This window comes from Dendrobium catenatum, unplaced genomic scaffold (assembly GCF_001605985.2).
Source record: "Dendrobium catenatum unplaced genomic scaffold, ASM160598v2 fragScaff_scaffold_1103, whole genome shotgun sequence".
Classification (NCBI taxonomy): Eukaryota; Viridiplantae; Streptophyta; class Magnoliopsida; order Asparagales; family Orchidaceae; genus Dendrobium; species Dendrobium catenatum.
The window spans coordinates 194,199-219,272 of NW_021319565.1; the positions used below are offsets into that span (position 1 = coordinate 194,199).

The 25,074-nt window shown below is 38.6% G+C and overlaps 1 protein-coding gene across 1 annotated transcript in view; it reads left to right on the top strand.

Moving 5' to 3' along the window:
• LOC110098523 (tetratricopeptide repeat protein 5-like) overlaps positions 1–24,337 on the top strand; it is a 30,732-nt gene extending 6,395 nt beyond the window's left edge. Inside the window, exons 2-5 of the mRNA XM_028698531.1 lie at positions 3,915–4,194; positions 23,865–23,974; positions 24,053–24,163; positions 24,263–24,337. Coding sequence (XP_028554364.1) covers positions 3,999–4,194; positions 23,865–23,974; positions 24,053–24,163; positions 24,263–24,337 — 492 coding nt within the window. The 5' untranslated portion in view covers positions 3,915–3,998. The remainder of the gene's footprint in view (positions 1–3,914; positions 4,195–23,864; positions 23,975–24,052; positions 24,164–24,262) is intronic.
• Positions 24,338–25,074: the final 737 nt, after the last annotated feature.

Consider the following 25,074-nt stretch of genomic DNA (forward strand, 5'->3'; position numbering starts at 1 on the left):
GGGTTATTACTTTCTCATGTTAGTATAAAATTTTACATGTGTTTTATCTTAATTGTTAATATGTTCATAATATTCTTTTTGCATTGCTGGAGTATTTTATTAAGCCCCGACTTATTTAATAGTGATTGACTGCAGCCAAGGGGAAGGAGCTAGTGAGTAGAGTCAGTACAGTTGACCACTCTTTTTGTCTACATACATATTTTGATGTACAGATTAGATCTGAGGATAACTGGCAGATTTTCTGGATATGGTAAATTTTTTTTAAGGTTTTAGTAAAGCTCTGGTATTTCAACTTGGATGTGCATTTTATTTGAAGTATACTATATATGCTTCTTATATTGAAAATTTTGAGTGAATTGATTAGTTATCTTAGTATAGTTTGAATGCACTACTTTTTACTTATTTAATTCTAATATTTAGTGTTTCAGAATAGGTTTGTGATGGGGTCATCAGATTTCGACACGTGTACCATCGCTGACGCCGGAGATCGACGGCCACGATCATGATCTACCTATTTTCATACATTTTATGTGGTAGTTTATTTTTATTATGTTTTTCCGTTTTTTGCCTTATGGGTATTATAGGTCTCCGCTTATTGTACGCCCAAGGGCATTTAGTTTTTTTTGTTTTTTTTTGGTCATTTTAAGGCTATTTATATGCCTTTCTCATGTAAGAGTCTCGTTTTTGATAGAAATGAAAAATATTTGCTTTTGTGCTTTGATTCACTACTTTGAGTCGCTTAACCCTATTGATCGTAACAGTATCGTAGGAGAACTATTATACTCTACTCTGATGTATTCTAGGTTTCTCAGTTATATTATTTCCTTTTTCTCTGGTCAATTCATTCATCGTGGAGATTCGGATTTGAAGCACTGTGAAAATTGAATTCACTCCTTGGACCTATATTTTCATACTTCTCCTCTCGCTGGATCCTTGCCCGCCGCCTTCCTAGCCAAACCGCCGCCAGCTCCCGCCGACTAACCCAGCACCCCATCCGCCGCGGCTTTAGGAGCCTCCCGCCGGCAATCCTCTCATCCGGCCCCGCGCCACCACCAACCTTCTTCGCGACCACCCTGGATCCATACGCCGGCTCCATTTGGTTTTCCCTTTGCTAATTGAATTTCATCCTTTTAATGACTTACAATAATCACTTAATGGGAATTAATTAGGGGAGTTACAAATTTTTGGAAATTCAATTTCCCTCCCAATTATTCTTTCAAGAAAGGAGTTACATGACATAATTAAAATCTGAAATCGTAATTCGGATTTTGATTAATTAATTGTGGTCCCCAACCTATTTATCCAAGCCTCTCTCTCTCCCATATGGCCGTCACTAGAGCTATCAAATTGGACCCGACCCGAAAATCCCCCGAATTGTTTGGTTGACCGAACCCGAAAGCGGCGGGTTCGGGTCTGAAAAATCGACCCGTGCAAATCGGGTCGGGTTCGGGTTGACCGGAAACCGGGAATGAACCGATTTGACCCGATACCCATAACCGGCCTTCGCCCCCCGACGTCGAACTGAGCTGTGCCCCTCGCCCCGCCGTCAGCCCGACACAGCCCCGCTCTAAGCGTCACCCCGCCCTGCGTCAGCGTGCGACCAGCGCGAAACTCGCGCACCCCGTTCGCAACTTCCGCCTAATGCGTTCCACCGATACAAGTGGGGCCGGGTGACCGAACCCGACCGAACACCGAAGCGGTCAGAGTCGGGTCCAGAAAATTGACCCTTTTTGCAATAAGCGTTCGGGTCGACCCGAACCCGAAATTAGATGCCGGTTTGTTTTTCGGGTTGGACCCGGAAACCGACCCTGTGACCCGGACATGACACCCCTACCGGCCAGCCTTCTCCTATTGGTTTCTCTCTCTACTTGCCACTCATATATACTTAAACACCTCTTTAATACCCCCCTCAGGTTATTCAGTTTTCCAGGATTTTTAATTTCAGATTTCCAAAATCTTGAATTGAAATCAATTCCTCTCTTCCCCTTGCTGAAAGAATTAATCTGAAATTAAATTTCAGATTTCTTCTCTCCCCCCTCCCAAATTACTTCAACCTCTCTACTTCCGCCCGCCACCTTCCCCTTCTCCTCTCCTTCTCGTATGCCACCTTACTCCGGGCAATGGTGCATGGCGGATCCCGAAGTGGATAGTGGTTTAGTACTCGATGTCTACGGAAGTATTCATATAACACGCTCGCCATTCTTCGACGTTAAGTTTGGACTTTGGACCCGACGACACCGTCGACGACTATTTGAATCGCATCCTCCCCACGCTCGTGGATGTCGTAGACGAGCAATTTGAAGACTACGATTGGACCATCCGTGGACACCCACCGGCCTCTCCAATTCCGGCCTCCTCCCCGGCGACGAGTCCCCCCTGCATCACCTGTCTACTAGTGGCATCGCTAAGCCTACTTACAATTCTCCTCCGCTAGCCACCACTTTCAAAACGAGTGACGGACCTCCAGGTGAATGATCTAGATTTTAGATTTGGGGCTCTGTTATCATTAGCTATTTGCATTACTTAAATATTTAGTAGTTATTTTGCAAGTTACTGTAATCTCTACATGTGATCTATTGCCGTTGCTAAATCTCTCAACCTCAAATTCTTAACTCAATCTTGAGCAAGCAAAGAGTTAATTATTAGCAAGATGAATTCCATCGCTCTTATTAATTTCTCAAAGGCAATTCTTGTTTCCATGCATTACGTTTCACATCAGTTTGTTAAGAAGAAGGTCTGTTCAGATTTTTCCTTCTCTATCACACTCTAGATTGATTGTAGGTGGTCAAAATAGGGTGTGACATATACAAAGAATATCCTCAACTAAAACCTAATGACAACCTAAAAAATTAAATACAACTATAGTTGCTTTTTTTGAATTCCAACATAAGATAGTAAATCAAAGTAAATACTAAGCACAACTACTTTTATCAATTCAAACAGTGTAGACTGAGTGATCGAAGTACACAAGAAAATTAGATATGACTGAAGAGCAAGAGAGAAATGACTAGAAAAAATTAAAGCGAAGTCTCAAAATGCTCTATTGAAGGAAAAGAAAGCAGCAGGATGGGGAGTAATTGTAGTTCTGAAAATAATCAATGGAGAAAGGAAATGATGATTTTTGTGTTGCTTCATGTTCACATTATATTTTATTATATGTTTTCTTATAACCACTAAGTGAAATGTCATTTATGATGTTATGAATTCTCATTTATCATGCTTAAAATTGCTGGTACAAATCCATGGTCTATATTTCTTTTTTAAGAAAATTATTAGGATGCCAAGTTGTGTATTTTTAAACATGTTGATATAAGATATCTTTTAATTGATTGGTTTTGCTTTTCCTTAGTTTGAGCTCAACTCATTAGTATTCTTTTTTTTTTTCTCACAAAGAAAAACTATGAAGACAGAGACCTCTAGTTTGAGCCCCGAAACTTTAGGTTGTCTCAGGTAGTTTCGGGTTTGACTGTTCCATGTTTTAGCTTTTATTGGCTGAGTTTCATTATCTAAATGATTTTACTTGTGATCAGGTGAGAGCTTGTGATATTTTGATGGATATTGCAGAAGTTAAATTCACATCATACTTGCTGTCAGGCTATATTCATCACTTTCTTTTGTCATGTGTTTGTTTTTGAATGATGAAATCTAATCGGCAATTCCTAATTTCCTATTTTAATTGCAATTATTTATTACTTAGACTAACGCGTACTGACCCCCTCCAAGTTACAATGCTCTTTTAAATATTTGACGAAACTTTCCATATAGTAATGTTTAACTAGACCTGCTACATCATTTCTATTTAATATTGTCACGTATTGTGCCATTTGTTTTGGACTTTTAACATGGACTAAAAATTAACTGGCTATTGGATATAACTCAACAAATATAAACTTGATTTAACTTTGTGTTAACAGTATGTGATGACAGAATGTTGCACCATTGGAGATGATTTTACATAGATCCTGTGCATTGCAGTGGTGAAGCTCATCTCATTACGGATGGCTCAGTTGGTGGAGACAACCGGTAGTGGTGGGCTGCCTGAAATTTCACCAATTTGGATTGTAGAGTTCGCTGTAGATGAACTCTATGACATCCGGGATACATTCTTCCCCAAGGACCAGATGGAGAAGACTGCTCGTTTACAAAAGTATGCTGATGCTGCTCTTGCTCTTGTGGAGAGAGTCATCCCACAAGGTTTGGGCTACATCATCTCCCTTTTTCTCTCTCTCCCCCTTCAGAATAAGCGTTTACATGTTTGTAATTGCCATTTAAAATGGGAATGCTTAATTTGTTTGTGTTTAGCAGCTCAAGTCGTAACCTATCCTCTGTGATCCTACACGCTCATTTGATTTTGTTACTCTTTTTAATGTGTGATTGCCAGAAAAAAAAAAACTTTTATGTGAAAATTTCTTTTGCTGGTGTTTGTTGCTTTGAATAATGGAGTAAAATACATTTGATCAGTATATTAGCTCACCAAAGCATATTTTGTTATATGTCAAGTCTCAGATTTTACTTTCGTGATCCTAGAAAATGATTGCAGCGTAACATCGCTAGTTTTTTGTTTAGTCGAGTGAGAGTGATGCAAACATCGGTACGAAAATTTGGCGCATCTATCACAGGCGGCGTCGTAAATCGACGGCCATTATTTAAATTTTAAATTATGAGTTATTTTCTGCATTTTAGTTCTTAATTAATGTATTTCCTGTTTTACCCCTAGGATAGTTTATGTGAGTGTTATGGTCCAAGGGGCATTTTTGTAAATTTTTATTTTCTCATGTTGTGGTCTATATATAGGGCCTTAAGCTATTGTAATGGGATGAAGGATTGATATGAAAAATTGTTTTCCACACTTGTGTTCTTCTTGTGAGAGAGCGTTAGTGAGATTCCTATGAAAGGAATCGAAGTCTTCACCAGCCGCAGGATGGGTCCGGGCTCGTGAATTAAAGTCCCTTGGAGAAGGGCAAAGAATCACCCGTCAGTCTTTGGAAGAGTCCAAGGCTCGCGGTTTTTATTTTCTATCATTTGTTTCGATCTTTCGTTCTATTCTTGTTTTTGTTTTGTATCTTCTTTAATTGTTTTTCCATCGTCTTTCTCCTCCCCAATCTTCGTTTGGCCACCGGATTCATCTCCACCCGAAATCCCCCATACCCGAACCCCTGCCGCCGGCTCCACCCCCATTAGCCGCCGGCCGAAACTCCTCCTCCCACCCTCTTTGGGATTTCCTAATTTGGTTGGATTAATTTGGGGATTAATTTGAATTTGAAATTATTCAAATTCAAATTTCAAATTCTTTCCTAATTTGGTTCCTCTATTTTAGAAAAGTTCTTAATTTACATCCATTTGAATTTGGTTCCTCTATTGGAGTGAATTATTCCCTTTCCTAATCTTTTTAAACCAAATTAAGAAGTCTTAATTGGCCTCATTAAATCCTATTTCAAATTATTTCTTAAATCAAGTCTAGATTTAGGAAATAATTCAAAATTCCCTTCATAACCGAAATTTCCCTTGCTTTGTTCTACTAATTGACTCCCTAATCTAAGGAGTTTAATAGCAGGAATTAAATCCCTACCCATTAATTCATCTCTAGCCTATGCCTGCCACCTACCCATTAATTAATACTCTAAGTCCTCTCTTTTGGAAACAATTTCAATTCCCGTAACAATTTTGTTCCTCACATCCAAATCCTCAAATCTCCATTTAATTGTTTTCCATTAGTATTATCCTCAACTTAGACAGTTTGATTTATTTCCAAGTCACAGAATTAATGTTTGGCTGAAACCCCCACGTCCCCTCATTTAATTCCTTCCCAACTCATATTTTTCCCATTCTATTTCCTCTCATGCTCTGCCGCCCCCCCTCTGTCCTAATTGCACCAGAAAAGCTTTTCCAGCGCAGAACCTGAGGCTTGGCATTTACCTTCAGCCTTCTCATAGCCATTAAGGCTTGGCTCCTCTCTCAAATTCAGCTACTACATTTAATACACCGCAAAATACAATTTCCAGAATTCAAGGCATCATCCCTGCTGCCTTCCCAGCTGAACACCAGTCAGTGTCCAGCAATAAGAAGCCTAATAGTTGCTGTATTTACCACAGCAAATTGCTGTCCAGCAATTTCTGCTGTACTACTGTCGCTCCAGCACCATTAAAGGACCCCTCCTTCGTCATACAATCCTTTCCAAAGTCAACACAGTTGCTGCCAAGGATTCCAGGAGATTTGGAGCTTGCAACCTCTCTCCTACCAAGAGAAAATCTGAGATTCTTCTCAGGTTTTGGGCAAAGAACTCAATATTTCCTTCAGATTTTGGAGAGGAGTTCCTCTCCCTAGCAAAGCCCTCCTACCCGTTCTACCGAGATAGAGAGAATAGGGAGGAACAGCCAAGCTGCTGTAGTATAATTTCAGGTTGTTCAAAATCTGAGTACAATACTCCTCCTTGCCGTATATGTATCCCTTGAGCTGTGCTAAAAAGAGTGTAACAAACTAAAAGATTGTATCAGTACTATAATGCTGAAAATAGGAAAAAAGGTAGTGGCTAGTGCCTAATTCTGTTATAAAAAGGTAAGTTGTCTAGTACGACCTCCGGTGCAATCATGCTCCGCATCAAACTCATTTTAGTTTCAATCGCCAACTGCTATGGTTAGCAGGACTCCTAGTTCCTTGATTAAGGCACCTTTGTTATTATTTTCTCATGGTCCTTTAATATCAATTTCATTTAGAAGTTCTTTTTAAAGTTTGAACCATCTAAGTATTGCAATTTTTTTCTTATTTTTCTGTTTCATAAAATAAGCATCTTAACTTTTTGTTGAAATTATCCTGAATCCGTTGCCAGCACCTTTTCTTCTATAGCTACCCCATGTGCACATTAGATTTTTATCTACATTAATCTAGAAACTGTGGACGGCAGGCTTCTAACTGCAACAATCCAACAATATTTGGATAACAACTTTCTATGTACGATAATCCAACAATTTGTGGACATTAATATTTCATTTGTTCTATGTAATTAATTTTGGATTTCAAAATTGAAGGTTGATTTTCAAATAATATGGAGTCTCCACCATGCTGGTGGGTCATTCACCAACATTGAAAGCCAACCTTCATGACAAAGGTGACATAAATTTCTGAAAAGATTTTCTTGGAAAGAAGACGGTGGTAGCTACCACGAAGAAGATGATGGCAAAGTTTACAATAAAGCTAGTGGCCAGGAAGTTGGCTACTCCAATGCTAAAAATCAAAATAAGCCACAAAGGCGAATTGTTATAGCACTGTCGTTGTCATTTCTGCCACTAGACTACAATTCAAAGACAATTAACTATTCTCCCAATAAAAACTTATTTGGGAACATTTGGTTATTCAAAATGGTTATTCTTGCATGCAATCTTTGCAAACATGGAGAAAACTACTAATTGGATGGTGGACTCGGGATGGAGCTCAGATCATATGATGGTAGAAAAAAAGCCTCTAATAATTCTAGCCTATGCTATGAAAATTTTAATGCTCAGATTATAGATGGGTCACTATCAAATGTGGTCGGAATATGTTTTATCATTCTCTCAAAAGATTTGATACTTTGACTATGCGCTTTTAGTACCTAGCATAGATTGCAACTTATTATCAATCAATAAACTCACTCTAGACAAAATTGATGTGACTAATTTCTCATACAATCTTTATAAGTTTCAGGACTTGGAGTCAAGGTATCCATGATTGATAATGCAGAGGTTTATTTAGGATTCAACTTTTTAAGAATTATTCCTCAAATAAGGTATGAGCTCAAACAATAGGTTAATTATCCGCCAAAACCTCAAGTTCAATTTCCAAATGCACCTCAGAGAATGATAATGATAATGATATTTGATTTTGGCACTTTGGCCTAGGACACTGTAACTCTAAAAAAATAATTATTTTCTTATTTATCAACAAAAATTTTAAGAATTTTTAGTGTGAAGTTCATCATCTTGCTAAACACACTCGTAATTCTTATCCCATTTAAATCTACAAATGATCTCAATCTTTCATGTAAGTCCACAATGATGTGTGGGGATCATCATGTAATGCCCATTCGAATTTGGAAGAATTATTTATTTATCATTTTAAGAATATCGGAGCTTCTATAAATCATCAATAAATTTATATACAATGAAAGCAACTAGTATCATTTATATCAAAATATTTTTAATATTCATTCACCAAAATGTCATTTATACCAACCAGAAGTTCACTACAATTACTAATCTATCACAAACTCATGTATACAAAATAATAAATGAAAATGCATAACAAAATCTAAAGAAGAACCTGGTGATCGTTATTAGTATCTGATGTAAGCAAACTAGAAAGAAAAGGTAAATTGGGGAATACAAGGACAATAAGACCAAACTCGATTCACTTTAACTTGCAAACATGCAAACAAACATCTGAATAAACGAGAAGTCAAATCAAACAAAATAAAATTATAGCATAAAAATGCTATCCTCAGAACAACCGTCAAGCGGTTTCCTCACATGCAACGAGAGTAGGAAAATATATGAAAATAGTGCTTAGGCTTACAAACCGAGGTTCCATCACTGCAAAAGGGTCCAACGTCCTACCAAATTCCTCCGGCAAATGTCTCCAAAATCAGCCAACAAACAACTTCCAAATGCTCTAGAAGAAGGATACATGTGGAGTAGAACTTGCGTAGAGAAGAAGGGATTAGAAGTCAAGAGAGGAAAGGGGGTGGAATAAGCTTTCAAGCTTTTCCAAGAGAAGAAACCCTCAGGTTTTTAGTAGAGACTTTGCTCAAATTTTCAACAACCTCCATTCCAAAACATCTCCAATTTATAAGCAAAAGAAAGAAGCCAAACAACCATACCACCTCCAACCAAATGTCACGACTCGGCCCGATGAGCTCGCGTAGGCGAGGCGGGAACGGTTGGTTGGACGATAGGTCAAATATCTAATTCCTAAAACTATCACTTTAACATTTGAAAGAGCCTCGAAAACATCAAATTTGAAATCACATAAACATAAAATCAGTAATAATCATAAAATTACCTTTCCTCAGACGCTCCTCTTTTACGATATACATGGCCATCCCTTCTACTTATTTTTTTTTTAATTTAAAGTAACTATATCTGAAAGATGTTAACAACTAACATTAAGCCGAAGCTCAATAAGTAAAATACAATTCTAAAGTACAGTAATCAAGGCAAACAAAATAATATGCTAAATATCAATTTCATTTGAATATAATATAATTTGCCTCATATAAACATAACATTAAACATAAACATAAATCATAAAATTATATCATTTCATAATTCATTTTCATATCCATATCATTATTCATAACTTTCTCTTTTTGTATATATTACAACCGTTACAGGAGCCACAGTCTAGTACCATAAAGGTACTCCTTTACAATTTTCTTCTTCATATCCTTTACCATTTTAATGTACACGAGTACAGCATCCCCAGTTAGTACCATATGGGGGTGAGATCCATCTATTCAGCATATACATACAAGCATTCAATATCACATTCATATTATAATCATATCATCTCATTTTCATAACATATAAACTTATAATATAATGCCATGATATATAACATAAAAGTTACTTGATCAATCATAGGTTGAAATAACATAATCATGATCTAAAATGACCATAAAATTTTCATAATCATGCTTGGACTTTCAAAATCTAAAATTAGAGAGAAAACAAAAGTATTACTGTAATAAAGAATCATGTATACTTACAGAAATTTTGAAATTGATTCTCCTCGCTAATCCTTCGTCTTTCGAGATTTCTTCAAAACACATAAAAGAGTTAATTTCTCCTTCAAAATTATTTATAATAATTCTAAATTAATGTTATCATTCTATTCCTAATTTATCCTAAGTTCATTATCTCTCTCTTCCTCTCTCCAATTGATCACATAAAGCAAAATACATATTCTAAAAATTCATAATTTTATATAATTACATATTTTAACCAAAATAACTCTTTTTCCATAACTTAAATTAATTTAAAATAACTTCTATTTTCGTATTTTAAATAATTAGAAAATAGGAAAATACATTTTGTAAGAAAAAACTTAATTTTTTTCCTTAAAAACCCCCCTCTTAGGACCTTTAGGAACCATATTTGCAAAAGCACTTTCAAAATTTTCAACTGTAGAGAAAAACCCTAATTTTCTAAATCTCAAAAGTTTTAAAGAAAATATCATTTCCTTCCATAAAATTATCTTATAACTCTATTCTATTATTCCCCTAAAGAAAATCAATGTTTTCCCTTAAACCCTAGATTTTTCCTTAAAGAAAATTCTACAAAAACTTGAGAAATCACTAGAATGTAACTCACCATAACCTTCTTTACGTTTTCCCCTCAAGAACTTCTCCAGAAAAGTCACCGGAGCCGCTGTCCGTCGCCCCTCTCCCATGCGTTGTGCTTCTCGCCTCCGCTCGGTTTGGTTTTGGCCGAACAAAATGAGGGGTTGAATGAAAATGGGGAGGGGAGGGTTCAGTTCTCATAACTTAAGGAAATAGGGATTGCAAAAGACCCTTTTTGCCCTCACTTAAAACATCTTAGCTTTATTACATATAAGGGGTATAATGGGTATTATGAGATTTCTTTAATTTTTATTTCCCAAAATACACAAAATTAAATATAAGTTTTATATATCAAATTTTTAATAATTATGTATAGAAATTTATAAAATTAATTTCGTTGAAATCCGACAATTTTGAATTTTTCACTTAAAACTCGTTGCGACGCATCGAAAAGCGTGCGAGGTATAAAACGGCATTTTTCGGGTTTTACACCAAAACCAATCAGGTTTGGGGAAATGAAAGGCCAAAGGCCACCACAAACAACCCACAAATTCTGCACAGAAAATAGGAAGGCCACGGGAAACCCAGCCAGGGAGCCACGGGAAAGCAGCCAAAGAGGGACCCGAGGAGCCAAGCCTGGAAATGAGACAAAGGAAGACACGGGAAAAGCAACTAGGGAGAAAAACGAAAAAGGCAACCAGCCCACAACCTTTATTCACAAGGAAGAAACCAAGGAGACATAAGAATGGGAAGAAACAAGCTCCACTCTGACATACCTTTATGAATTTATGAGCTAGGAAGTGCAATTACTCCTCCAAACAATGAGCTAAACTTCTGCTCAAGCATTAATGAGCTAGCACCAAGTAGAACCCAACTTTTTTATCTCAAAACCATGTAGCCAAAGCCCAACCCGAGAGCAGCCAAGGCCCAAACCGAAATACAGCAAACAACCCAAAGGATGGAAAGGACCCAAATGCAAGCAAACCCAAGAGTTGCATCCCCAAGCACCTCCTATCATGATCATTGGATGATTTCCATCTTTGGATAGCTTAAAAAAAACACAAAACACAACTAAATATTGTTCAAATTACATTAAAACAAAATAAACTAAAAACAAGAATGCATCAATTCCTCCCTGATGGGAGAATCTCATCTCCTAATAAGAAAGCTTCCACAATCTTTTTATAAAGATTCGGATGACGTTTCTTCAACTCATTGGCATCCATCCAAGTACAGTCTATCAAAGGACGATTCTTCCATTTTGCCAAAAATCTTATGTGCTTGTCATGGCTAGTTTTAGTAACTTTGACATCAATAACATCTTTAACCTGTTTATCATTATTTAAAATTGATGTGGAGAGTGACAAAATTTCAATTTTCACATGATTGCCAGAATTTCCTTCATACAAAGAAAGGTCATAAACATTAAACATAGGAGAAGTGCCAACAGTAATAGGAAGATCCAAGAGATAAACATTTGAGCCCAATTTTCATAGAACACGAAAAGGCCCAAATTTCTTCATGCTTAATTTTCCAAAAGTACCAACAGGAAATCGTTGGCGACGAAAGTAAGCCATAACCAAATCTCTCTCTTTGAAATAAACTTCCCTCTGATGTTTGACAGCGGTAGATTTGTATTTAATATTAACCATTCGGAGTTTTTCAAGGACTTGCTGTTGGACAGTTTTGATATGGTCAAAAGTCTCAGAAGCTTCAGCACTAATTTTATTCGGTAAAGGTAAATAATTTCTATCTAAAATATGAGATATAGGCTGACCATAAATGATTTCAAATGGAGTTTTACTAGTGGAGCGATTAACATAATTATTGTATGCAAATTCAGCTTGGGACAATATCAAATCCCATTGGAATGATTTTTCTCCAGCAAGACATCTCAATAAATTTCCTAAATTTCAATTGCCAACTTTTGTTTGCCCATCAGTTTGTGGATGATATGATCTACTAAATTGAAGAGTAGTTCTTAATTTTGTCCAAAGTGTTCTAAAAAATGACTCAAAAATCTAATATCTCTATCATAAGTAAAAGTGCGAGGAATACCATGAAGACGAACAATTTTTTTAAAGAACAAGTCAGCAATATATGTGATGTGAATCCAACAGGAGTTGCTTGCGGAAGTTAAAATAAAAAGTTAACTAAAGCGTTACCACCACAAATTTATCACCAATAAAATAAAGGATTAAATATATTCAAGGTAATCAACTTGCTTAGGCGAAGAGTTGCTTTGAGATAACCAAACAATTCATAAACATTCAAAGATAAAAGAACTACTTAAATGCTTATAACAAAATCCCACGATTTGATAATGAGAAAATTCACCTCGAGCACCTTCTCACTCATTCACTCTTTGGCTTTTAGCAGAGAAGAAAGAACCACACGAAGATGGAGAGCACCACTACGGAAAAGGAGACGAAGGACTTCGTTACAGGAGAGGTAGTCGCCGGTGGAGGTGGTGGTGGATGGCGCCTGGTGATTGTCCAAACGTAGTCTTGAAATTGGCGGTCGATGACGCGCACAAGTGAGGGGAGAATTCGCTCCAAGTATTCGCCAACTGTGTCACCGTGCTCAAACCCTGCGTCAAAGAACGGAGATCGTAGGACTTTTAGACTACCGTTGGCGTTGAACACAAGCCCCCACTCGAATTCGAGATCTGCCATTCAACATTGAATTGGGGATGGGAAGAAGAAAAGAGAGGAGGAGTTAGGCCGTGAGCTAAGGAGAGGCATAGGGAAAATCTGAATTTGAATTTCAGATTTTCTTGAATTGGAGGGAGAGGTTATTTGCCATTAAAATCTCCCTAAATTATGTTAGAGAGAGGGGCGGCTATTAGGGGGGGAATTTAAGAGGTTAATTAGTGGATGCTTAGGTGGCAAGTGAAGAGAGAAAAGGTTAGATGGGGTGGCCGGCCAAGCAAGGAGAAGAGAGGGAATGACGCCGCGTCTAGTCTCCTAAGAGGGAGAGAGAGAGGAGGGCGACCTTGCAGCTCCTGGGAGAGGAGCTTCTTCGAACTTCCACCTGCAACCCCGCTTCACCCCTTGGCTCAGGCCAAGTTACAGAGAACGGACAAGAAGACAGGGAATAAACAAGATATCAATGGAACCAAATAAAAAATCTATCTTATTAACATTTTACAAACTTTATTTATACAGAGCATTCTTAGGCCACACAACGAAGGCCACCTAATAAGCTATACCAACACTAATCATAAGAAAAGGAGCTGCTCTCCTTATTAGCTCCTGCGTCCTCCTTCCGGGGTGGGGAAGAACTCCTCCACATTGTAGTGGGGAGTTAAATCCGCAACATTAAAAACAGCCGAAATGTTGTAATCACCTGGGAGATCTACTTGATAAGCATTGTTGTTGATTTTTTTCACAATCCTGAAGGGTCCATCTGCTTTGGGCTTCAACCTGCTGCAGGTTCCGGCAGGAAATCGCTCTTTCCTCAATTTGATCCAAACCAAATCGCCCTCTTGATACTGCACCTCTCGCCGACGCCGATTGGCTTGGTTTCTGTATTTTTCATTTTGTTTTTCAATTTCCTTTTGTACTTGCTGGTGTAATTTCTGGATCTCCTTGCACCTTTCCTCCGCTTCTTGGCTGTAAGTCGGCGATCGGTTAACTGGGATTAAATCGCAGGGTGTCAACGGATTGCAGCCATACACGACTTCAAAGGGATTGCGTACCGTGGTTTTGTTGGGTGAACGATTGAATGCAAATTCAATCTGAGGTAGTATAAGGTCCCATTGTTTCAGGTTCTTCCCGACAAAACACCTCAGTCGATTGCCTAAACTGCGATTTACTGTCTCTGTTTGTCCGTCGGTTTACGGATGTGCTACCGAACTGAACTGGAGTCGTGTACCCAATTTTTCCCACAAGGTACGCCAAAAATGGCTAAGAAATTTAACGTCTCGATGGGACGTAATTGATTTTGGAATGCCATGAAGTCTGACAACTTCTTTGAAATATAAGTCGCCGATGTGGGTGGCGTCCAGAGTTTTGCTGCAGGCTATAAAATGAGCCATCTTGGAGAACCGGTCCACAACCACCATGACTGAATCTTTGTTTCTTTGGGTGCGGGGCAACTCCAAAACAAAGTCTACACTAACATCCTCCCAGGGGCCGAGCGGTACTGGTAGTGGCATATAAAAGCCGGCGTTAGTTACTGGAGTTTTAGCTATCTTGCACACTCGGCAGCCCCTCACATAGCGAAGTACATCCCATCGCATGGTCGGCCAGTAAAACTTCTCCTTTAGCATGGACAACGTTTTATCACGTCCAAAGTGTCCGGACAACCCCCCATCATGGAATTCGGAAATAAGAGCAAGCCGAAACGATCCTTGTGGAATACACAGACAAGATCTAAAGAAGAGAAATCCCTCTTGCAGGTGAAACAGGGGTTGAGAGCTGTGTTGACACTTAGCCCACACCGTCTGGAAATCGGGATCAGTGGAATACTGCTCTTTATTATTGTCAAACCCGACCACCTTGTGGTGTAATGTTTGCAGCAGGACGTATCGTCGACTTAAGGCATCAACGACCTAGTTATTCTTCCCGGATTTGTGTTTAAGCAAGAATTGGAAAGCGGACAGTGATTCCGCCCACGTGGCATGACGCCCTCTTAACTTCTTATGGCTATCCAAGAACTTGAGTGCGGCATGGTCGGTATAGAGGATAAACTCCTTACAAAGAAGGTAATGGTTCCAGTGGTGTAATGCACGGACAATGGCGTAGACCTCCTTGTCGTAAGTGGAGTACTTTTGCCGAGCTTCATTCAGTTTTTCACTGAAATAGGCTACCGGTTGTCCCTCCTGGCTTAGTACTGCACCAATGCCCACATTCGAGGCGTCGCAATCCACTTGGAATACTTTGTCGAAGTCAGGTAGACGTAACACCGGGGCAGAGGTCACCTTCCTCTGTAGCTGTTGGAAACTGTGCTGAGCTTCGTCTGTCCATGTGAAGGAATCCGATTTAAGTAGATCGGTAAGGGGAGCAGCCGCCGAGCTAAAGTTGGCGACAAACCGCCTGTAAAAGGACGCTAAGCCGAGGAACCGACGCACTTCAGTTGCCGAACTGGGGACGGGCCAACTGTTGATGACCTCTACTTTGCTCGGGTCTACCTCAATCCCATTGGCTGATATTATGAATCCTAAGAATTGGATTCGAGTGTCCAAGAATCGACACTTGTGCGGGTGGCAGTACAACTTCTGTTCCTGTAATAGCGACAACACTTGCCTGAGATGTTGCAGGTGGGCTTGTACGTCAGGGCTGTAGACGAGGATGTCATCGAAGTAGACGATCACAAACCGACTCAAGAAGGGTTGGAACAACTGGTTCATGAGGCGCATGAAGGTGCTTGGGGCATTGGATAGCTCGAAGGGCATCACCAACCACTCATACAGTCCGTCTCGTACCTTGAAAGCGGTCTTCCATTCATCACCCTCCCGCACCCGGATTTGGTGATAGCCGCTTCTTAAATCGAGTTTGGAGAAGATGGTCGCCCCCTGTAATTGATCAAACAAATCATCAATTCGGGGAATAGGAAACCGGTACCTGATAGTAATCTTATTTAAGGCTCTACTGTCGATGCACATTCGGTAGCTGTCGTCCTTCTTGGGCACCAACAGTGCAGGTACTGCACACGGGCTAACACTTGGGCGGATGAAGCCCTTGGCCAACAAATCTTCTACCTGCTGCTGTAATACCATGTGCTCATCGGGTCTAAGGCGGTAAGGTGGTCGATTGGGCAAGACTGCCCCTGGCAGCAAATCCACCGCGTGTTGTACTTTTCTCAAAGGTGGCAATCCCGCGAGTAGTTCTTCCACCCACTCATCCGGGAATTCGTCCAGAACGGGTTGTACCTCGCTGGGTAATTCTGTTTGCGCGATAGTATTCTCCTTGAGTAAGAGGAGGTATCCCCATCTGTTTGCCGAAGGGCTAGCTGACACTCGGCCCTCTTCATTAACGTTGGTTCTTTAGCGCAATTGTTGCCATGAGTTTCCATTGGCATCAACAATAACTTCTCTCCGCTGTGAGTTATTGTATATGTATTGGCGGACCCATCATGGTGAGTTTGCCGATCATACTGCCACGGCCGGCCCAACAGGAGGTGACAGGCATCCATGGGCAGCACATCACACCACACTTGATCCTGGAATTTGCCAATAGAAAATGCAATTAAACAGCGTTTGGACACCTCGACCTCGCTTCCCCGTTGGATCCACAATAGTTTGTAAGGGCGCGGATGGACTTCAGTAGGGATCTGCAACTTCTCCACCAACGCACTTGAAGCTATATTTTCACAACTGCCATTGTCAATGATAATTTGACACACCCGATTGTTGATGGTGCACCTAGTTCGGAAGAGAATATGACGTTGGACGGGTTCTTCCCTCTGAGTATTTAACAACCGGCGAAGGACCAGCAATTCACCTTCATCAGCACAAATAATTGTGGGTTCCGGAGATCCCCCAGTTTCGGCCTTGCCAATTTCCTTCAGTAGGTCAGCGTCAGCTTCCAATTCCTCCTCTTCAATGACAGTGATGACCCTCCTCGTGGGACAATTGGACGCAATGTGCCCATAACCTTGGCATTTGAAGCATTTGCGTGCGGAGGTGGCCCTTGCAGCATTCGTCGGCGAATTCCACCCTCGCCCAGCTGATGAGGATGTGGTCGGCACCCCTTGCGACGTGGATGTCCCACCTTTTGAACTCTGAGCAGATTTACCCTCCCATACTTCCCTGGGTCTAGAATGATTAGCTGGCATGCTCTTTAGTTGTTTCTCCACCTTCAATGCCAGATTGACAACGTCTTGTAGAGTCCAAAAGGTTTGTAACTGCACCACATGAGCTATGGCAGGTTGTAGGCCATCCAGAAACCGCGCTATCGTATTCTTTTCCGGCTCGATGAGATCGCATTTCAGTGCCAATTGTTCAAATTCGGCGGCATACTCCTCCACAGATATCTGACGTTGATTCAGCCGGTGAAGCTTCAAGAACAGTTCTTGACGATACTGTCCCGGGAGATATTTGCGATGTAATTCTTTCTTCATCTTGTCCCAATCCGTGATCTTAGATTTACCTTCCCTGGTTCGATTCTTCTTCTGGTTTTCCCACCACAGCGACGCGTATTTCCGAAGTTTAATCGCTACCAATTTAAAAATTCTTTCCGCAGCTGCTACTTTGAATTCAATGACCCGCTCCACGGTGTGTATCAAATTCAAGAATTCATCTGGATCAAGTCTTCCTTCAAATTCAGGGAGGTCGATCTTGATTCCCCCATCATCCCTGAAGGACGGCCGGACGGGCCTATGCCGTCGACGAGAGTCTCCTTCTTCACTGGAGGAATCCTGATGGAAAGGGTTAACCTCTTATTCTTCTTGATGGTTCTCCGCTTCTTGCCGATCTCTCTGGGCTAGCTCTTACTGTAATCGTCGGACCTCACGCTGCAAATCTTCCACCATAATGTCACAGACAGGACGTTGTCGATTACGTCGAGGCGGCATCTTGCCGGCTCTGATACCAAATGACGCCGCGTCTAGTCTCCTAAGAGGGAGAGAGAGAGGACGGCGACCTTGCAGCTCCTGCGAGAGGAGCTTCTTCGAACTTCCATTTGCAACCCCGCTTCACCCCTTGGCTCAGGCCAAGTTACAGAGAACGGACAAGAAGACAGGGAAGAAACAAGATATCAATGAAACCAAATCAAAAATCTATCTTTTTAACATTTTACAAACTTTATTTATACAGAGCATTCTTAGGCCACACAATGAAGGCCACCTAATAAGCTATACCAACACTAATCATAAGAATAGGAGCTGCTCTCCTTATTAGCTCATGCTTCAGGGAATTTGTGTAATTGGTGGGGCCCAATGAGTTAATTAAAACCTGATTTTAAATTTCAGATTTTAATTAATTAGGGAAGGTTTCCTAATGGGGAAAAGAAGAGGGGAATTCGAAATTTGAGCCTCTCCTAGGTCTCCTCTCTTTCTCTCAAGCTCTTAAGCAAGAAGAAGAAAAATCTCAGAAATTTTATTAATCCAACATTAAGCTCATATAATATGAGGAGACCTCTTTATAAAGGCCTCATCAAAAGAAAATGACATGACTCAAATGCCCACAGGGCTACAACAAAGACTCAACCTTCATAAGGGCAAAATAGTAAACTAAAGCTTGAAATAAAAAATACATAGAAAATATCATAAGATGACATGGCAACATCAGAAATATAAGCTCCTAATCATAGCCGTCGATCTACGATTCCTTCGCCGGTAGACCTGCCTAAAATGTCTGTCGATGACCTCATCAATATGAGGCATCAGAAGTTTTCTTGCAAGGAATAAAATGTGCCATTTTGCTAAAGCGATCAACAACCACAAAAATAGAATCAAACTTTCTAACAGTAACAGACAATCCCAAAATAAAATCCATAGAGATATCCTCCCAAGATTTATTTGGAATAGACAGAGGAGTATACAAATCTGTATTTTGAGAAGTTCCTTTAAAAGCCTGATAGATTTTACATTGTTTAACCAACTTAACAATTTGTTTTTTCATATGAGGCTAGAAATATTTTTTCTCAACCAAAGGAACAGTTTTTTCTTGCCCAAAATGTCCGCCCAATCCCCCACTATGAAGTTCATGCACAAGTTGCTCTCTTAAATAATTTTTTGTTATGCAAAGTCTAGATCCCTTAAACAAAAACCCTTGATGAATAATAAACTAAGCAGAAGGATCAGTTCCAGAAGCAAGATAAGAATCCCAAATACTCTTAAAATAAGGATCATTCACATAAGTATCTTTTAAAAAATCAAAAGAAGTGATAGTTGGGTAAACAGTTACCAACAAATGTTATCTCGTGCTTAAAGCATCAGCTACCTTGTTTAACACACCAGTTTTATGTTTTATGTGAAAAATATACTCTTGAAAGAAAGAAACCCACTTAGCATGCCTTTTGTTCAAATTTTTTTGAGAGGCCAAAAAACGTAATGCTTCATGATCAGTACAAATTCCCGTCGGATCAAATAACATTTCCAGAATTTCAAAGCTTGAACAATAGCATAAAATTCCAAGGCATATGTAGAATATTTGGATCGAGCATCATTCAGTTTTTCACTAAAATAAGCAATAGGTTTTCCCTCTTGACTAAGCACAACACCAATACCAACATGAGAAGCATCAAAATCAACTTTAAAAATGTTTTAAAAAATTAGCAAGCTAAGAATGGGAGCTTGACTCATTTTTTTCTTAATGACTTCAAAAATTTGTTCAGCCTGAGGTGTCTACCTAAATATCCTTTTTTTTTAAACAATCAGTAATAGGAGCAATCAGAGAACTGAAGTTCTTAATAAACATTCGTTAAAAAGAAACAAAGCCATGAAATCCTCTTACCTCACTTATGTTTTTAGGAGTGGGCCAACTTTAAATTGCTTCAATTTTTATCGGATCAACTTTTATCCCCTCAGCAGAAACAATAAAATCCAAAAATGTTAAGCTCGAAGTCATGAAGGAACATTTTTTAAGATTGATATACAACTTTTGTTCCCTTAGAGTTTGCAACAGTTGCCTAACATGATTAAAGTGCTCAGAAGGGCGAATACTATAAATCAAAATTTCGTCGAAATAAAAGCTCTCAAAACATGATTTATAGTTCTCATAAAAGTACTCGGAGCATTTGAAATCCCAAAAGGCATCACAAGCCATTCATACAAACCTTGTTTAGTTTTAAAAGCAATTTTCCATTCATCCCCATGTCTTATTCTAATTTGGTGATACCTGGTTTTCAAATCAATTTTGGAAAAGATTTTAGCACCGCTTAACATATCCAGTATGTCATCCAGTCTAGGAATAGGAAATCAATATTTAATGGTGATTATATTTATTGCCCTACTATCTACACACATTCTCCACGTTACATCTTTTTTTGTAGTTAATAAAGCAGACACAACTCAGAAATTTAAGCTTTTTTTAATCAAACCCTTTTCTAACAAATCAGTCACTTGCTTAAAAATTCAGCATGCTCAGTTGGACTCATCCTGTAATGAGGAAGGTTAGGCAAAGTGATTTCAGATATTAAATCAATATGATGTTGAATATCTCTCATCGGTGGCAACCCTATAGGCAATTCCTCAGGTGATATATTAGAAAATTCATCAATTAAATTATTTGGAATTTGAATAATAGAATCAGTTTCCTTTTCAAAAACCAAGTAAGCTACCTCATAATGTTTCAAATCATTTGTATTCAAAAGCAGTTCAAGAGTGTTAATTTTGACAACCTTGTTATTTTTAGCAGGCAAATCAGACACATGTTTTTGAGGATAGAGAGTGAACTCTTTATTATTTTGAAGCAAAGTATAAGTGTTCTTTTCTCCGTTGTGAATATTTTTGTGATCAAATTGCCAAGGTCGATCCAACAAAATGTGACAGACTTCAAGAGGCACGACATCACAAATAACTTGATCCTTAAAAGAACCCCCAATTGTTAAGTTGACAACACATTGTTTTGTGATTGAAACCTCAACCCCTCCTTAAACCAAGAGATTTTATAAGATTTAGCAAGTGGTTTGAATTTTATCTTAAGCTTGTCAACTATTTTTTGAGAAACAAAGTTTCCATAACTCCCACTATCTATCATAAGAGTAGAAATTTTTCCTTCGACCGTGCAAGTTATCTTAAAAATGTTTCTCCTAAGCCACCTATCCCCGTTGTCAATTTTAGTTGTTAAGAATTGTCGTATTACCAAAAGCTCTTCAACTTCATCTCCCTCAACATCATTTTTTTCTAAATCAATGTCATTTTCAGGTTCAAATTCTATTTCTTCTTCTTCCTCTATTTCTTCATCATTTTCAATGAAATTATTTATTGGTGGCTTATTTTTTCTACAAGTCGCAGAAAAATGACCATAAAGCCCACATTTATAGCATGACCCAATTAATCTAGGTTCTTCAGAAGGTTTAGATCCCATAATACCCTTTCCTTTATCCGCATTTTGATTTTCAAAAGACTTAACTTTCACACCAGATATTCCCACAGAAGTTTGAGATTGATTTTTAACCCCGCTAGTTGGTTGTCGTTTATATGTTTATGTTATCTTGTTGTAACCACCCCTTTCCCTTTGATGTTGCTTTTCAAGTTTTAATGGCATACGATACGCCTCGTCAATTTTAATTACATGATGCAAATTCAGTTGATCTTGGATTGTCCACTTAAGACCGTTGATACCTTGAGACAGTTTTCTCTTCAGACTCATCTAAATCAATTCTTAATTGAAGTTTGTAAAATATTTCATTGTATTCTTCCACAGATTGAGTTCCTTGTCGCAAATTATTAAATTCTTGAAAGAGTGTTCATGCGTGATCAGATGGCAAGAATTTTCCTCTTATTTTTTCCTTCATTCGTTCCCAGTTTTATATTTTCTCTTTCCCATGCCTAAGTCTATTATTTTGTAAGTTTTTCCACTATGTAAGAGCATGACCAGTAAGTTTTAAACTTGCAAATTTTATTTTTCTGTTTTCAGGAATTTCTTTCCAATCAAAGAATTGATCAATTTTTTCTATCCATTCGAGGAATAAATCAGGTTGTAATTTCCCCTCAAAGTTGTGAACATCTATTTTAATCTCAAAATTTCAATTTTGTTGTCGCCTATTTTGATTCCTAGGGACTTCTTCTTCACTTTCAGATGTTTGAACATTATGTTGGTTAACGTTTAGATTAGCAAGAGTGTTAGCCATTTCATTTATCTGATTTTGCAAGTCCGCTAACTGTTGCATCATATTTTGCCAATTCCCCGGATTATTAGCCATCTTAGATTTCAAAAGAAAAAAGACTCACCAACCAAGAATATTCTAACTCGCTCTGATACCAAACCTGATGTAAGCAAACTAGAAAAAAAGCCAAATTGGAGAACACAAGGACAATAAGATCAAACTCGATTCACTTTAACTTGCAAACATCCAAACAAACATCCGAATAAACGAAAAGTTAAATCAAACGAAACAAAATTATAACATAAAAATGCTATCCTCAGAACAACTGTCAAGTGGTTTCCTCACATGCAACGAGAGTAGGAAAGTATATGAAAATAATGCTTAGGCTTGCAAACCGAGGGTCAACCGCTGCAAAAGGGTCCAACGTCCTACCAAACTCCTTCGGCAAATGTCTCCAAAATAAGCCAACAAACAACTTTCAAATGCTCTAGAAGAAGGATACAGGTGGAGTGGAACTTGCGTAAAGAAGAAGGGATTAGAAACCAATACGAAATAGAGAGGAGGAAAGGGGGTAGAACAAGCTCTCAAGTTTTTACAAGAGAAGAAACTCTCATGTTTTTAGTAGAGACTTTTCTCAAATTTTCAACAACCTCCTTCATTCCAAAACATATCCAATTTATAAGCAAAAGAAAAAAGCGAAACAGCCATACCAGCTCCAACCAAAATCAATAAGGTTTGGGGAAATGAAAGGCCAAAGGCCACCACAAACAGCCATCAAATTCTGCACAGAAAACAAGAAGGAAGGCCACGGGAAACACAGCCAGTGAGCCATGGGAAAGAAATGAGAGAGGGACTCGAGGAGACAAGCCAGGAAACGAGACAAAGGAAGATAGGAAAAACAGCCAGGGAGAAAAACGAAAAAGCAACCAGCCCACAGCCTTTATTCACAAGGAAGAAACCAAGGAGACACAAGAATGGAAAGAAACAAGCTCCACTCCACATACTTTTATGAATTTATGAGCTAGGAAGTGCAATTACTCCTCCAAACAATGAGCTAAACTTCAGCTCAAGCATTAATGAGCTAGCACCAAGTAGAATCCAACTTTTTTATCTCAAAACCAAGCAACAAAAGCCTAACTCGAGAATAGCCAAGGCCCAAACCGAAATACAGCAAACAGCCCAAATGACAAAAAGGACCCAAATGCAAGCAAATCCTAGACTTTCCATGCCCAAGAACCTCTTACCATGATCATCGGATGCTTTCCATCATTGGATAATTTAAAAAAATACAAAACCCAACTAAATATTGTTCAAATTATATCAAAACAAAATAAAGTAAAAGCATGAATGCATCAGTATCACTGCTCACAATCCCGACCACTTCACTGATATAAAATTATTAAAGTCCATTTAATGAGTTAAAAAATCCAACAAATAACAAAAACTCTATCACTATTTTCAATGCAAGACAAAAAAATCAACATGTATGTTTTAGTTCTATTCAATGTTAATCATTACATAATATGAGCATTCAAATTTTCAAAATTCATTAATAAAATTAATATATTCAATGAAGTCAAAAGAGATATATCAAACTATATGACATACGGTAAAGCGTATTATCATCCAATGAATTATGTTAGTTTGCTATGCTATATTGCTATGTTGTATCAATATTGTGGCTAGTACGATTTCATTTATACTATCAATCAATTCAATATACAGGTTGTGTTATGTTTTTTTGGTTGTAGATCATTCTCTTTTATAGATAACTTTCTTGATCCATTTGCATAACCTTTCATGCATATAGCACTTATGTTTTTGGTTTTAAGCAGAACTAAGGAAATCAACATCACAGCGTGCACAATATGAATTCTTAAGAGGAAAAATACTGGATGTATTTCCTTATTATCAAAAAGAAGCGGAAGATCATTTGTCAAAAGCAGTATGCACTAGTTCAATCTTTATTCTGGTAACATTTTCTGAATTATGAGCTTTATCTGCGGTGCATTTGACCTTGCAGGTTAAACTGAATCCATCTCTTGCAGATGCATGGCTATGCTTAGGTAATTGCATCTGGAAGAAGGGAGATCTACCCTCTTCAAAGAACTGCTTTTCTTTAGCACTAAGCAAGGTTTTTTACCCTTGTCTACGTGGATCATGTTGTTACACCCACCTTTAATTTCCCTAGTAAATACCTAATTGAACTTTATTATGCTTATATTCCTTACAGGGCCCAAACAAGAAAATACTTTGCCAGCTGTCAATGCTTGAGAGAAGCATGGCTCAAGGCAAGATTAATCTTTAATCCTTAGATCTATTTTGGTTTAGAAGCAAAATAACCATGCATTTCTGTTGTGTTCAATGATTTAATTTTCACAAACCTATGAGTTCAACTTGCTAAATGCTATTTCAGTGGTTTCTAATGAAACCTTTTTTGTTTCTTTGTACTTATACTGGTTTGTCAGTCAGTGGCCACTTTCTATTACTCACATCTCTTAGTATTGATGTTTTAATTATGAATTCTATTTCTGTTTTTATCTCACTTCTCTTGTTAGTTGTAAGAAAAGTACACATCAACTTGAAAAATCAACACAACAGTGCTATTTGATTTTGGTGTTTATTGGCATGAAGAAGAATTCCCTTATTAGTTGGGTTAGGTTTGAAATTTCTTAAATGACCTGAAACTAGGGATGTCAATTTTTGACATGACCCGAAACACGGCCCGAACCCGACCCGGAAAAATCCGGGTTCGGGTCAACCCGAACCCGAAACGGGTCGGGTTCAGGTTGAACAAATCAACCTGTTTTAAAAATCGGGTCGGGTTGACCCAGCAACCCGAAATTGACCCGAAAGTGACACGAAAACTCATATTTGACCCGAAAACACGAGATTGACCCTTTTTTTACCCGATTTTGACCCGAAAATTAACAATTTTAGGTCAACTTTGGTCAACTTCGGGTCATTCGTGTTGGGTCGGGTTGACCCGGACCCGAATCGGGTCGAGTTCGGGTCCAGAAACCTGACCCGTTTTTAAAAATGGGT